We start from the raw sequence: 17,213 nt of genomic DNA on the forward strand, positions 1-17,213 counted from the left end.
ATCAACTATATGTCTATGTTTTCTGATGGAAATGGTAAGGAGGAGTGATGAATGTTCTTCTCCTTAGCTCTCCTTATGCACGGATCTTCTTCAAGGAAATAGAAACCAACGTGATGAACACTAGATGGAGGATGATTCACGGATTGGAATAAGGCTTAAGCCTTGGATGGAAGCATCCAAGCTTAAGGTTCAAGGGAAAGTTCACTTCAAAGAGGAGGAAACCTAAAAGGGTTCCTAAAAGTGTAGCTCTCTAAATTCGGTGACTCTTAAAGAAATTTGGCTGAATAAGCTCTCAAATTTAATTATTCTCAAAAGTGAATACAAAAATGTGAAGGGAGGACTTAAGTATGCACGGAAATGAAGCACATAGGCACCTAAACCAAAGCTACACAAATTGGTGCCTAAAGTTTGAATTCAAATTTGAAATTTGAATTCAAACTTTGGTGCACATGTGTAAGTCCGAAAATTTAGGTACCAAGGTGCATTTAGGTCTGATTTGAGAGTCATTTAGGGTTAATTTGAGTGTCACATGTTCAGCCACCAATGGTGCAAAACATGTGACTCAAATGTAACTTAAATGGCTTCCAAATTAAACCTAGTTTAACCTAATTAGCATACTTTAGTATTCCTTGTATTTTCCTATTCTAATGACCTAATTACATTGGTCAAACAATTACAATGGAAAGGAAAAATTACAAGAATGAAAATGAGCCCAATATTGGGTACCAAAAGCCCAAAGGCCCATGAAGCCCAAAACTAGGCCCAACAAGCCTAAAACCTAAAATGCTACTCTATGTGGTCCAAAATACAAGACCAAAATATATCATACCTATACTAACATGATGTATACAAAACATATGAAAATAGCTATAACAAAATATGGCCCATGAAAAGTTCAACTTGGGCCTTCCCAGGCCCATCAGGCCCATTGGGCCCTGACTGGCCCAAACTTTCATGTCTAGCCAACTCCTCTTGGCTCCTTCAATATGTCACCTCTTGCCTTCCTAGACATGATTCCATCATCTCCTCCCTCTTGAAAAGGATTTGTCCTCAAATCACGAGGATGCATGGAATAAGAAACATCACCTACATACACAACAAACTATGTATAAGAGGTGACATGTTTATGATGAGAAAATGGATTATGGATCCTAAGAGGAGTCCTTATATCTAGCCTAAGAAAAAATAAACTATCAAAATTAGACTCCCTAAAAGTAGAAATAGGCTCCTCTCCTAAGCATAACCTAGAAGTAAAACCTAAGAATGTAATAACACTATGACTAAGACAATGAAAAGAATGATTTTTAAACACTACAATATCTTGCCTAAAATACCCTAAATGGTAGCCTAGGCTTTTCCTAAAATATAAAGAAAAGAATACTAGAAAACGTCCTAAACAATTTTGAATCATATTGTTTGGTAGATAAAATGTCTTGGAAAATCTTGAAAACTCATATAAACTATTTTTGTCTTGTAGGGAAGGGTGCAAATTAAGTTCAAATAAAGATGAACTTCCCATAAGATCAAAAATAGAATATGAAATATGACAAGATGTATCTATCAAACAATATATTCCAAAATTTGGGTGCTTTATTAGAACAACTATGGTAGAAGGATTCCTAAAGAGAGGAAGGCTATCTTCCTTGGGCACCTCCAAGGAAGTAGCACAAGAAGTGGAACTAAATGTAGTCCACTCCTTCTTCACTACATCTTGAAGTTGAGATTCATTTTTCTTTAGAATGATTTGTTCTTGAATCTCTACTTCATGACTAGTGGTAAAATTAGGGTAAGAGTTAAGGTCTTTATTTATGAAGAGAGTATTTTGTAAATGATTTTTAGTGGTAGAACAACTCTCTTCACTCACAAGTCCTTTAGAGGAATTATTTTCCTCCTTACTCTTCCCTAAGAGCAATGCCTTTTTTCTTTCTTTTTCTCTTATTTTTCTCAATTTTTCTTTTGCTAAAAGTTTTTCTCTCTTTTGTTTAATAATGTGAATTTCTTCCTCTAAAATTGCAATTTGTGCTTTTTTTTCAAGTTTTTCTTTTTCTTTTTTTAAAGCTTCTTGCTTTGTCCAAGGTGTTAGTGATTTAAGCCTTTGAGTAGAATGTGAAAAACCTTTTGGAGAGCTTAATTCACTACCACTTGAGAAATATTTTCTCATGATTAAACAAAAGAATTTTTTTGTATATGCTATGCAAAAATTTATAAAATGTTTTTGGTATTTTCTAGGAATGAAAATAACACATGGAAGTCTAAGTGTACAAGTTGCACTATCAAGGGAGGTGAGCTACAAAGAGCCACTTAATAACCAAGCCTTTTCAAGTGGAAATCACTAAACTCCTTTGTGGTATCTCCAATTCTCCAAAACTTTTCACAAAAATTTTGAATGCTTTTTCACAATTTGTTTGTTTTTTTTAGACTAAACTAAACGTGAGCAAGTAAATCTACACAAGTCTAGACGTTTCAAGGCAGCAAAATAAAGCAATTAAAAGACAAAGAACTTAAAGGAAACAATGTAAGCAACTAGTCGGATACCCTAAGTGGAAGCTTGAAACATATGAAATTTCCAAGCCATTTCCACTAGCACTACACGTGAGGATGCTAACAAGGAGTTAGATATACCTGACCAGCTTCTTAATACTCCCTCCAAGCTTTACAAATTGATTTTAAAATACAAGAGAGATTTCAAAATTTAAACTAGCCTAGAAAGCAATAAATGGCGGTTTTGGTGACCAATTTAGTGACGGTTTTTGTGTTCAACTTTTCTAACACTTGTTTAAGTGTCTTAATCCGCCACTAATCCTTCAAATTTGATGCTCCTGAACCTGCAAAGAATCACAACAAAAAAGGTTAATGGTGGCTGCCTCACAAGGTGAAAGGAATGGTCACTCAAGTGAAGGAAGTTTAGGAGAAGTTTTGGTCACTAAATTAGGTCAAATTTTTAGGTCTTAGTGTCCAAACTTTTCCTACTCTTTGTTGAGCAATGCTTGATCCTTGAGCAAGGATTTGAGGCCACTTCCAGCACAGGGAAATTATTGAAAGAAAAATAGACAAGCAATAGAAGCACAATTTGAAAGGCTTATACCAAAAGTTAAGAGTAATATGTATATATGACAAGACTCAAAGAGGTTCAACAAGTAAAACTGGAAAATAAGACTCCAAATAAAGCTAGCACTCAGTTAGGAATGTTCCTAGATAGGTACTAGAGTAGATGAACAAAACAAAAAAAATTTGAAAGCAATTGGATAAGTATAGCAAAAGTAGTAGTCAAAACAATAACAAGGAATCAAATGATTTTCTATCAATACACACCTCACGGCTTTTTCAATTTAAAATGTCTTATATATTTTTTTTTTAATTCTTTCTTTTTCTAGTCTCAAATTAAGACTCCAGAGAAGGTGTTTGCCTTTTGTTTCAAATTTTTCTATGATTCCAAGCTATAGAAACCAAGACTACAAGTTAGCCAAAAATTAGATCAAAATTCAAGTAAATTTGAGAAACTAGTGCACTAGTCTTTAGGTTTTGGTTTGGATTTCTTTTGAACTCTTTTTCTTTTGAACATTAGGTCTTTAGGCTCTGTTTTAAACTCTGTTTTTCAGCCTCTTAACTCACTTTTTTTTTTTAAATTTGAATCCACAAAATTAGTGCACTAGAAGTAGGATTACACTTGAAATTTTGAGTCAAAATTTTTTTATAAGATTTTCAATGGAATGTGATTTGAAAACTTAAGAACACAAAGGAAACCTAAATCTAAGGAAACTTGCTAGGACTAATAGCAAATCATGAACACAATAAGGTAAAAGAAAAATCACATATAGGTAGGCACATTAGAAGTATGACCGAATCAAAAAAAATGATGAACAATGTACTAAAAAACAATTAGGTCAACATGCTATTCAAGGAGTTTTTGAACATATAAGAACTAAACACAAACTCTAAGACAAAACATGGATTAAAAACCAAAATCTAATGCAAATGCATGAAGTCCAATCACGGACACATACAAGAATGGAGAGACTCAAATTAAATCAAAACAAGCACAAGCTAATAGGTCCTAAACATGTTGATTGTGGAAGAAAATTCAAAAACAATCAACCAATGGATCTATGGAACAAAATGTTATTCAAAACATATAGATCCGAAAATAAACTTAAACAAGACAAGAAGAACACAATGAACACACTAGAACACAAGAAGAAACGGACTCAAAAGTGAAACAACTTATCTCCTTGAAGAACCTGGCTCTGATACCAAAAATGATGGAAATGGTAAGGAGGAGTGATGAATGTTCTTCTCCTTAGCTCTCCTTATGCACGGATCTTCTTCAAGGAAATAGAAACCAACGTGATGAACACTAGATGGAGGATGATTCACGGATTGGAAGAAGGCTTAAGCCTTGGATGGAAGCATCCAAGCTTAAGGTTCAAGGGAAAGCTCACTTCAAAGAGGAGGAAACCTAAAAGGGTTCCTAAAAGTGTAGCTCTCTAAATTCGGTGACTCTTGAAGAAATTTGGCTGAATAAGCTCTCAAATTTCATTATTCTCAAAAGTGAATACAAAAATGTGAAGGGAGGACTTAAGTATGCACGGAAATGAAGCACATAGGCACCTAAACCAAAGCTACACAAATTGGCGCCTAAAGTTTGAATTCAAATTTGAAATTTGAATTCAAACTTTGGTGCACATGTGTAAGTCCGAAAATTTAGGTACCAAGGTGCATTTAGGTCTGATTTGAGAGTCATTTAGGGTTAATTTGAGTGTCACATGTTCAGCCACCAATGGTGCAAAACATGTGACTCAAATGTAACTTAAATGGCTTCCAAATTAAACCTAGTTTAACCTAATTAGCATACTTTAGTATTCCTTGTATTTTCCTATTCTAATGACCTAATTACATTGGTCAAACAATTACAATGGAAAGGAAAAATTACAAGAATGAAAATGAGCTCAATATTGGGTACCAAAAGCCCAAAGGCCCATGAAGCCCAAAACTAGGCCCAACAAGCCTAAAACCTAAAATGCTACTCTATGTGGTCCAAAATACAAGACCAAAATATATGATACCTATACTAACATGATGTATACAAAACATATGAAAATAGCTATAACAAAATATGACCCATGAAAAGTTCAACTTGGGCCTTCCCAGGCCCATCAGGCCCATTGGGCCCTGACTGGCCCAAACTTTCATGTATAGCCAACTCCTCTTGGCTCCTTCAATATGTCACCTCTTGCCTTCCTAGGCATGATTCCATCATCTTTCTGCACTTCCATTCTGCTCATGTGTATATGGGCAACTTATTCTATGCAAAATGCCATGATCATTTAAGTATTTGGAAAAAGCCAAGTATTCCTTTGCTCCATCAGTTTGTATGCACTTGATTTTGGAATTGAGTTGATTTTCAATCATGTTTTTAAAATGACTAAAGCATTGCAGTGCTTGGCTTTTATTAGAAATCAAGTAAATCCATGTAAATTTTGAAAAAGCATCAATAAATTCTATGTAATACTTGCTGCCAGATGAAGAAGGGATTGGTGCAGGCCCCCATATATCTGTGTATATAAGCTGTAAAGGACTAGTATAGACAGTATTTGAATAATAAAAAGGTTGCTTATGTAACTTTCCTAAACAGCATGATTTGCATAAAGAAAAGGTAGAATTTTTTGAAACAGAAACTCCACATTTATTCATAACATCATGTACAATTTTGTAATTTGCATGTCCTAGTTTTGCATGCCATATCCTATACAAATCACACTTATTGTTAGGCAATTCACGAATACTATTGGAGTTTTCTGTAGTAACAGAATTACAAACTGAAGGTCCTACAGAAATATTATGAAAAACATAGTCCTTTTGTGAAGTGTCCTTCCAGAAGTGTGTGCTTAGAATCCTGAGATTTGACACAACAATTATTAGCAGTAAATTCAAATTTCACATTGTTATCTCTACAAAATTGAGATACACTAATCAAGTTCTTAGATATTGAAGGAACATGTAGCAGATTTTTCAAGAAAAGAGGTTTATTTGAGTTAGAGGAATATAGATAGGAATGACCTATATGTTGAATGGATGTAGAATCTCCATTAGCCATTTTGAGTTTTGTCTCTCCTGTGTAAGTTGACTTTCCTGCCATGTTTGATGCATTAGCTGTGATGTGATTGGTAGCTCTTGTATCAGGGTACCAAGCTGGATCATAAAAGGTATCTGGCACTGCCATAAGGGCTGAGACATTGGATTGATAATCAAGATTTCCTTTTGTGACCATAGCTTTTTGTTGGGTTTTTGAAGAATTGGAGACTTGTTGAGCACTGCTGTCTTGATATTGGGGATTAAATCTGTGATAGCAGTTCAAGGCTGTATGACCTGGTTTATTGCATACTTGACAGATTGGTCTATTATAGTTGTTTTGCTTGTCATAGCCACGACTAGGTGCTCTTCCAAAACTTTTGCCACCTCTGAAGTTTTCTCTATTTCTTCCTCTATGATTTTGTTGACCTCGACCTCTAAAATATCCTTGTCCTCTTCCTTGAAAACCTCCTGGAAATTGAACATAATTTGCTTGCATATTCAAGGATTCTTGCTCTTCTTGTTTCTGCCTTTCTAGCCTATTCTCTATAGTAGTTAACAAGGTTTCTATTTCTGTCACAGAATATGGGTCAGTTCTTGAAATGATAGAGGTAACAAGAGGATTATACTCACTGGGCAGACCATCAAGGATAATTTGAATGTGTTCTGCAGGATCAACTGGTGAACCAACTGATGCCAAGGTGTCAGTGATCTTCTTGATGGCAAGAAGATATGAATTTAAAGAATCTTGTTTCTTAATACCTTTAAGCTGTGATCTTAATTGACAGACACGAGCTCTTGTTTGTGTTTCAAAATAAAGATGTAAAGAGTGCCAAATCTGGAATGCATGAACACAACCCACCATTCTTGAATGGAAATTTGGTGACATAGATGCTAAGAGCCACGTAAAAATTAGTTGATCTTGTTGCTCCCAATTTGAATATGTCTCTGAAACTGTATCTGATAATTTGTCTTCTGGATTGGAGTACTTTGGAGGCATACCACCATCTTTGTGATGATCTACATATTTTTGCAGCTTGAAGGATTTAATGACACCAGTTGCTTGCATTTTCCAGATTAGAAAATTGTCATCATCAAGCTTGATTGAGACTGGTACAAGAGGTTGAACAATTGAAGAAGTAGAAGCGGAAGATTGTGCTGCCATGGTTGGATCGTAGGCTGATACCATATGAGAGATAATGAAGATGAGGGAAAGAGAGAATGAGAGAAAACTAAACTGTATTATTGAATTGAATGAATACTGAAAAATACATGCTCAAAGAGGTAGAAAGGAACCCCTTTATATACACAAAGAAATAGCCTATATTGCATAACTAAAATTCTTATTATTTTTGGTTGTCTCTTATAAACACTAATGAATTTCATGAAAAGCATATATTGGCTGATATCTGCTAAATTTTCTACTTTTATTTTTATTTTTCCTAAATTAATATCTATTCCATAAATATGTGTGTGTAGTGAAACTCTTAAAAAAAATAGAAAATAAATAACAGTATATATTGCGTTTAAAAAAATATTTCTTTTTAAATTTTTATTATTTTTTTCTGAGAAAAACTTTAGGCTTATTCTTTTCCTCTATCCAATGAAAATGCTCGTTTTCTGATAAGATGACAATACTGTAGGTGGAGTTGAGTAATTTTATGGATAAAAAAAATGAGAGTATTTTTATGGATGGAAAATAAGATAAGTAATTTGATTCCATCTTTTCTTGAGTTTGCTCATTCGCCAGAGAAAGCTAACAGCGAGGCCCAAAAACAAATGTAGTCGTTAGACCAAAATAACATCATAATTCAGATGCTGAAAAGCAAATATAGAAAAGAAAACTAGTGAAGCCCAAATGTAATGTATAAGAAGACATGTAAGCTCATGTTTTCATAGCCCAGTTATGCACAAGTCCGCAAGCTCAGATGCTGAAAAGCTGCTTGATTTTTTTTTTTTTTTAATACAGTCTTTGTAACATACTTTTAAAATAATTTATTTGAAAAGTATAAGATTTAGAAGAGAGTGCATATATATACATGATATATATCTTATGAGAATAACCTTATAATATGAGAGAGAATGATCATTCTCAATTTTTAAATTAAAATAATTGATTTAGATAATTTTTTTACTTAAAATTACAAGTAAATTTATTATTATGTATATCTTAATTATTTTTGTCATCGTTATTTTTATTATCATCATTATTGTCATTATTTATTATTGTCTAAATCACTACCAATGGTGAATTGGTGATGATATCTGCAATGATAATAATGATGTTGGTAACGATGATAGTAACATAAATGATAACAATAATATGTTAGTAATTATGTTTATGATTTTAAATATGTTTTTTAATTTAAAAATTGAAACTAATATTTTTTTTTTACATCATATATATATATATATATATAATTTTAGGAATGAAGAAAAGTTAATTTTAAATTTTATACTTTAATCAAAGTACACGTAGTAAATATTTATTTTTATATAATTTTAATTCATGATAATTTTTTTTAATATATAATTATATGATAATTAAATTTTATAATAAATAAATATCCTTGAATAGATAAGTTTAATTGGTATGTATTGTTTTTACAGTGTCATGAAAATCAAGAAACACCTTCAAGTAGAAAAGAATGAGCTAAAATGAAGATCACCTCAACTAGGTTACATGGAATTAAGAGTTGGGCCAAAGTTAAGGTTGCCAAAGAGGCTTTGCATGAAAAGGTGAAAAATGCAAGGCTGATCATATATACACCTCCTTTTTTATTATAAGTATATCTCTTTTATTTTATTTTAAATTTATAAAATATTGTATTTTTTAAAAAAATTTCTAATTTTACACCTCCAACTTTCAATTTGTTACTTTCTTCTTTTTTTCACACTTTTTTTTATAGTTTTTATATGCTATCAAAATAGGTGTGATGAAGGAAAGGTAAGGAGGTGCATGTAAAAATTAAAAAAAGTAGGGAAGATGTGTGAAAAAAAAATACTAAATTAAATATTATAGATGTAAAATTAAAAATTAAAAAAAAATTAAAAATTTTAGAAATTTAATTATTTTTTTTAAAAAAAAGTGTACTTATAGACAAAAGGAGGTATATATATCATGAACCAAAATACAAATAACTTAAACCCAATGTGGAGGAAAAAGGCCCATGTTAAGAATAAGAAGCACTTGATTAAACGAGTTTGGGGAAAAGGAGTTCACAGTACATGAAATAACATGCTTTTTAGTATATTGTTGATTATTGATTCAAATTTTCTAAAATTACGCCAATCTCACGCTTTATTTAATAAAATTTAAAATTAATATCATGATTTAGTAAATTTTAATTAAAAATAAAAATATGTTAAAATAACTTCATAATTTGAATTTTTAAATATAAATTAAAGACAATAATAAATATATCACTTTTTATATGATTTTATTAAAATAACACTCTTATGTATTACTTTGAATTTTTTTCTAAATAATTTATAATAGGAAAAAATTTTAAAAAAAAGTAATTAATATCATATTAAAAAAGTAAAAATATTATTTATTTTGGAATATTTTTCAAATATTAAAAGTGCAATTAGTTAATGTGGAAAAATATTATTACTCCCTTTGTCTTTAAATGAATCATTTTAAGGTTTTAAGACAGATTAAAGATAACAATAAACATATTATTTTTTATAACTTAATTAAGCAAATTTTAATTAAATCAATATTATTCAATGCTCTTGCACCAAAAATACCTTTAAGACAATAAATGAAAACATTATTTATTAGAAGTGCAGTTAAGAATAGTTTAATAAATATAATATTTATTTTATGTTAATTCGTGAAAATTAAATATACTTAATTAACTTTTTAATTTGTGTAAAATTTATCTTTTGTACTAATATATAGGTTTAGAGAAAATACTATTTTACCGTACTACACAACCTATTCAATAATATAAAAGGAATAAACATTAACATACTTATTATTTATTATAGGTGTGGTTAAAAAGATTTTAAGAAATTTATTATATATTTAATATTTTATATGAAATTATAAAAAATAAACATATTTAAGTATTACCTTTTCTAATTTGTGTAAAATTAATTTTTTATATATAAATTCAGGGGAGTAATATTTTACCGTACTACATGATCTATTCAATAAGATAAAAGAAATAAATATTAACATTTATTAAAAGATTACTTTGTTGTATTGACCTATTGTCATATTCTAGGGTAATCTTATGAATTATTGGGCCGAATAAAATTTTCAATTGGTGAAGTATATGAGTGTATTGTCGAGATAGCATGCACGAAACATTAATTTATTGCATGTAATTATTTTATTTTTTTAATCATGTTTGATCAAGTTCCTCTTTCATTCTCTATATATATATTTTTAAGTATAACACTATATCTTTATTCCATTCCAAAAGTTTTATTATTCTAACAAAGAGGTCAAATCGATCTTGAGTGGAAAATTTATAAAAAAAACCTTGTAATATAATTCTTCCTTCTCCATTAACATAGCTTATGAATTCTCAAGGACCCACTAAACCTAACATCTGATTCTTCTTTCACGCAGTCTTGACAGGAAATTAATATTGACAAAGGCTCCACTTCATGAAAAGTCCTCACAAACATTGTTGACACTTTCCAAAATAAGAACTATAATTAAACTCAATACTGATCTTATAAGTTAAGCTTGTTTCTGTTATGATTAATGTGTAATATTATTCTTTTTAATTTTTATTTGAATTTAATTTCTCAGTATTTTAAAACGTTATAATCAATTTCAGTTTTTATTTATAGAAAAATGTTAAATATTTATTTTCTTCTCAAGTAATTTAAATTTTAGGAAACACTCCTATTTTGGATAATAAATTATTTAAAAGTTTAAAAGTCATAAATTTAAAGAAAGTTTAATAAAATTGTGGCATGTGACGGGACTAAAGTTTAATTATTATTTTTGAAAAGTGATAAATTTAAAATTTTAATCAACTTAAATATATTTTATAGTCAGTGTAAAATGGGCGAGTATATATTTTTATCTTTATAATAATAAAAAATTGTTTTCACCCCCTCTAAATTATGAAATCATTATTTCTAATTTATATAAAATGATTAAACTTTACTTTTAGTCTCTTAATTCATACATTTCTTTAGAAGTGTTACATACCAACACAATTTTACCGACACAATTTTATAAATAATTGTAAGTGCTAATTGAATGATCACTTTATTTTTTAATAAATAACTAAGTAGTTAAAAATAATGATATAACAGTAATGATTAAAAATAATAATTTTAAATTTTAAAAGAATGAAAAGTAAAGATAATGTAAAAAAACTTATTCATTTTGTAGGTACTAAAAATATATCAAAATATTTGTACCTTTTGATAAAATATGAAGTAAAAAAAAGAATATATTGATTTATTTTATTAAAAATGTGTTTGAGTGGGAAATTTAAATGGAGTAATTCATTTTTTTTTGGAGAATTTCAAATGTCTTAAGATAAAATGTTTTGCTTGAATGGAGAATTTATAAAGAATTAATATAAAACCTAAAAATCCATTAAATTTCTTTAAAAGTAGTATTTCAAATTCTGTATTAAAAAAAAGAAAAAAAAATTGAAATTATTTATATTTTTCCTTTCTTATCTCGCCTGTGACACTCTTTACTCCGTATACCACAACATATGAATAATATAAAACTAAATAACCTCAATATAATAAATGAATCAAAATCCATATAGGTAGAAAACATCACATTATTAATGCAAACTAAACATGATGAAAATAATAAAATTGTAAAGGAATTAAAATTGAACTACTCAAATCAAATAACATGAATCAAATATTAGTTTGTCCTAACTAATCTTCGGTGTTACATATTCTATCATAGCAAAATCTAACATTGAGGTCTAAGCTTTGTCACCAACATCCCCATCACTATGTTAATGATCACCTAAGAAAATTACAAGAAAATAACACAAAAGGAAAAAAAAGAAGTTAGAAACATCTCACTCTGACTCACAATGTAGGAAAGCAAACCCGGCAGCCAAAGACAAAATAACACATATACTAAGATATAACATACATAATTACACATCATCATATTTAACTCATTCATGGTATGATAAGCAACAATAAATAAGATTATAATGTATATGCAATGAACACGGATTACATGTTATTATGCATGTGGTGCCAGTAAAAATATCACATATCACACTTGTGTATTGCCGCTAGTAACACATTAGAATAGTTTAGGAGTACATGCACGGTCACACCCTCTACACATTCTCACTAGAAGGAAATACTAACAGGGTCTGATCAGAATAGTTAAGACACGTAAGATACATTTCATGCTCACAAAGGCAGAACTTAGACTTCCAAATCGAGCTATCTTCAAGGTTAGCTCCCAAACTTTTACACAGGGGACCTTCCTTGGTGGTATATTTTATATTGTACCCTTCAAAAAACACTTTTATGCACTTGATGCATGTCAAATAGACTCTATACATAATATTTCACATGATTTCGTTAATTCACTGTCAATTGATCCTATGTCATAAAATCATCAATCATTTTCAATATAACAATTAACAATTCAACAATATCAATTAAATATTAGCAATCAGTGGTACAAGGAATCACCTCACTACAACTTAAACATACCTCACAAGCATATCAATAGCAAACTCACATATTAATGTTCTACAATATTGCGTGGTCTAAACACCTTATCTAGAGTTATATATATGCTATTAAGTTGATCTTAATTTTACTAGAAATATAAGACAATTATCTCCAACTTCTATGTTGATCTCAAGAGCTAATTATGTCATCTACTATTTTTAATAAATACAAAATCGCAATGTTTCAACCTAAATCTGACAGCTTAATACTCGCTCACTAATTTGATTATAATTTGAGTTCTAGACCTCATTTTTAGGTGATTTCAATGGAATTTTAAAACTAAAATCCAGAGCTACAACCTTAATGAAGACCATAAAAGCTAAGTCAACCATCTAATTGCTTAAGTGAGCCAATCTTTTGCTTAAGCGAGATCAGTTCGCTGAAGTGAGATAAAACTCGCTAAAAGCAAGCACCACCCGAAACTCTCTGTCAAGCCTCGCTTGAGTGAGCTTGAATTCTCTTGAAGCAAAATAAAGTCACTTAGAGCGAGACTATGGTTGCTTGAAGCAAAATACGACAGTATCAAACGCAAAATTACACTATTTACGAATTTCTACCTTAACTACACCCTTCCTTAACACCTCCAACCCAAATCTAATCCATAAGAACTCTCGATAGGTTATGTTACACTTCGAAAAGACACAATTTACACATAGATACATACTCATGTCATCTCCTTATACAATCACTAATCACTAATGCATTTTCTTATGGTTTCCCATAGCTAGGAACTCATAGGAGCACTAAAATAAACAATTACAAGTTAAACTAAAAAATTACGAACACTTTCATACTATTTACATCAATCAGAACATATAAGAAGAAACAAAAAAGATAAGGATACATTTGGGAAAAAAACCCTTATACATAGATATACCACAGAAATAGGATTTGGGTCAATCTCACTATTTAGCATACATTCTCACACTCAAAGCGAGGTTTCTCACCCCCTTCATTATCTGGACAAGCACTAAATGATGGTTACACAATTCTAGGATGATTTTCTTCTTGTTTCTATTTCGCGAGTTCTTAAATGCGAATGTGTGAATGTGTGCATGAAAAAAAAAAAAAAACAAAGGAACATCGAAAATCATTCTTTTTAAAATCTTAATGTCTCTTTAACCTCATAGTTAAAATAGTTAACTATAATTACAAATTCATTCCCTTTTAATAAAATATTATAACCTTTTCTAATAAAATACATTATATTATATATCAAAACATACCAAATAATTAAATAAATATTAAGAACTCCTATTAAGAAAAATAAAATTACTAAATTATTAATAAAATACTTATATTATATTTTATGAAAAAATGGGGTGTTACATCACTTATATATCTTTTATCACTCTCTCATATCTCTTAATTATTAAATATTTAAAAATATTTAATAGTTTTGAAAATTAATATAGATGATATCTAATAATTTAAAAGTATTTTTAAAATTATTAAATATTAGAGAAAATGATTTAGAGACAATTCTAAAGATAAATTAGTTTAAAATTTGTATATACCAAAATAGGATATCTACTTTATTAATAATATAGATAATAATTAAAAAAAATTAACATATTAAAATTACAAATTAATCCCGTTAAAAGTTTATAAAATTAAAACATTATATTAAGAGAAATTTTATCGTACCCTTATATATTTAAAGGATTTTAGATTTTGTTTTTTGTTTTTTTTTTAATACATGAATATTTGATTTTAGAATTGTTTGATTTTTAAGCCATTTATCTTTTTCATTTCACTATTTTTTTTACAATTCTTAATATATATATATATATATATATATATATATATAAAATGTTTTGATCTACTAAGAATATTTTGTATAAAATTAAGATTTTTCACACTTCTATGCAAATTATGAGTAAGTTGAATAAAAAATTTACAAGATTTTTCTCTGTTTTAGCAAATAAAATGTTATTGTGTTTTCTCATAGTCATTTTTATTTTTACAAAACAATTCGAAATACTTGAATTAGTATTTGATGAGAAAAAAGAGTAAGTTAATTATTTAAATTGTTTATTTATTAAAAACACACCACTTAATATAAAGAAAAGTGAAAGAAAAATAATATATACTTTCCATTATTTTTATTAATTTAAAAAATTATTTATACTAATAATCTCAATTTTCAAAAGTATCATAATAATTCTCTTATAGTAATAGGTTAACAATTTTAAACATAAAATTTACTATCACTTACCATTATTCTGTTTGACTTGATATCAAAAAGAAAATCAGTTTTAGTTTTTTAAAAAGAGAAAAGGGCAATTGAATTAGTGATGACGATTAGAAATAATAAAAACAAGGTTTAATATATAAAATTCTCCACCATAACTTGATGTCCAAGCAAAATTGTTATACTCCTTCAACTTTTAGTTAACACGAGGAAGCACATGATAAGCACTTTGGTTAAGTACTACAAGTGGGGATGTTGATATTATTGTTTGGGTGTGGGAAACAGAGAATTGACAAAGATTTGCAACCAATGGTTACAAAGTCAACATTGCCTCCAAAAACAAAGCTGAAATAAAGATTATTAATTACAAGATTACAAATATTAAATGATGACCAAGAGAAAAATAAAGTTGAATGATAGATTACATAAACAATGTTGGGACCAATGATGAAAGAGGAAGGAATAGTATGGATGCATCACCATGTAGAAATGTTGATTCTCACTACCATCATCACAACATGATTAATTGTCAAATTGTAAATGCCGATCGTGGACCCACTTCACCCATACTTATCTCTCTCACCCCTTTAACATTATTCTCCTTCTTCCACTAAGCACTTAAGTTTTTCCATTATCTTTCACCTATTGATGCAAGCCACGTCTCATGTTGAATATACTTAGTTTGCCCTTTGCGGACTAAATTGTTGTATTAGGATTCTCCTTATATGAGCATGTATAAAGGTTGGAAATTTCAAACACAAATGAAAATGCAAAACCAAAAATGAAACTGAATTCTTATAATTACGGAAATATGGGTTGGTGGTTGAAAAAAAATATCAAAGTTATAGACATGTAAATCAAATATGAAATTCTGAATTGTCTGCATGAACCACCTACACCAAGTGTTTTGCCAGATGACCAAGACTTGAGTGATACAAAATTAATTGTATATGAAATAGTTTATGTTTGGGTTGGCTTTAGAAACCTTCTAAATTCATGTTTATTTAAAAGTTATATATATATTTTTTTTTTTATGTTTTGAAAATTAAAATTTCACGATGATTCAAATGGTTTCTCAAACATTTATAATAATAATTTAATGGATATGCATTGAAAGTGGAAAAATATTTGGTAACAAATTAAAAATTAATTTTAGTATGAGTATGATTTTAAACTAATCATTATCAAATATTAACTTATTATTAGGTGGAAATCTCTATATATATATATATATTTATTTATTTATTTATTTTTGCTATTAGTGCATATTTTTGTTTTCTTTAGTAACAATAACATTTTAATTGGAAGAATTTAGTCAAAATAGACCACCACTGTACAAGTATTTTTTTTCTTAATTTTTATGAATAGATATAAATTAAAGAAATATCAAAGAGTTGAAAGCCTGAAATATTGTTTAAATTTAAATCTGAAATGAATCCTAAATTTTTCATATTAAAATTATAGATTTAATTGAAAGTATTTAAAACAAATGAAATTAAAAGAGCAATAAACATATTAAAAAGTAATTAACGTATTATTAAAACTTAATTGAAAATTTAGAAAAGCTATAAGGATTTATATATTAATTAAACAAAAAAAACACTATTTATTCTTTTTTTTCTTGTAATTGTGTGGTGTGTGAGATAGGAGGTAGTTTTTTTTTTTTTGGTAAAATATGAAAGATAAACAAAGCAAACAACTCAAGACATAGAGTCTCTCCCTAAAGGAAGTAAAATAAAGTCTGGAGGACTCCTCCAAAATACATTGGAACCTAAGTTCCCTACACCCCAAGTAGCAAGCGTATGAGCTACTAAATTAATCTCTCGAGGAATATGACTTACGTAAACTACCCAATCCCGAGCAAGAAGTTGCTGAACACGACAAATAACATCATAATGCTTGTGCAGGTAATCTCTGTCTGTTGGCCGATCTTGAAACAACTTTACAGCTCCCAGGCAATCACTTTCACAAATCACCATCTGAAAACCACCATCCCAACAAAACACTAGGCCCTCCTCCAAGGCCAACAACTCAGCACGTAACGCATCCCCATGTAAGACTCCACGCGAAAAGCCCCCCCGCCACATACCTGCCTAATCACGGATGACTCCACCCATTCCCATAGCAGACGTCTCCCTCAACCAACTTCCGTCCGTGTTAAGCTTGACCCACGGGTGCTCCGGAGGCCTCCAAAGGGTTGGTCCTCCCATTGGCACCTCCTAACGTTATACACACTGTGCTCCACCAT

At 29.5% G+C, this 17,213-nt stretch overlaps 1 protein-coding gene across 1 annotated transcript; it reads right to left on the reverse strand.

The window, feature by feature from the left end:
- Nucleotides 1-16,665: 16,665 nt before the first annotated feature.
- On the reverse strand, nucleotides 16,666-17,052 carry LOC145950107 (uncharacterized). The gene has a single exon (XM_083061038.1). The coding sequence runs from the start codon at nucleotides 17,050-17,052 to the stop codon at nucleotides 16,666-16,668; it is 387 nt and encodes a 128-aa protein (XP_082917164.1).
- Nucleotides 17,053-17,213: the final 161 nt, after the last annotated feature.

This window comes from Cajanus cajan, chromosome 7, assembly GCF_000230855.2.
Source record: "Cajanus cajan strain Asha chromosome 7, NIPB_CcT2T_4, whole genome shotgun sequence".
Lineage (NCBI taxonomy): Eukaryota > Viridiplantae > Streptophyta > Magnoliopsida > Fabales > Fabaceae > Cajanus > Cajanus cajan.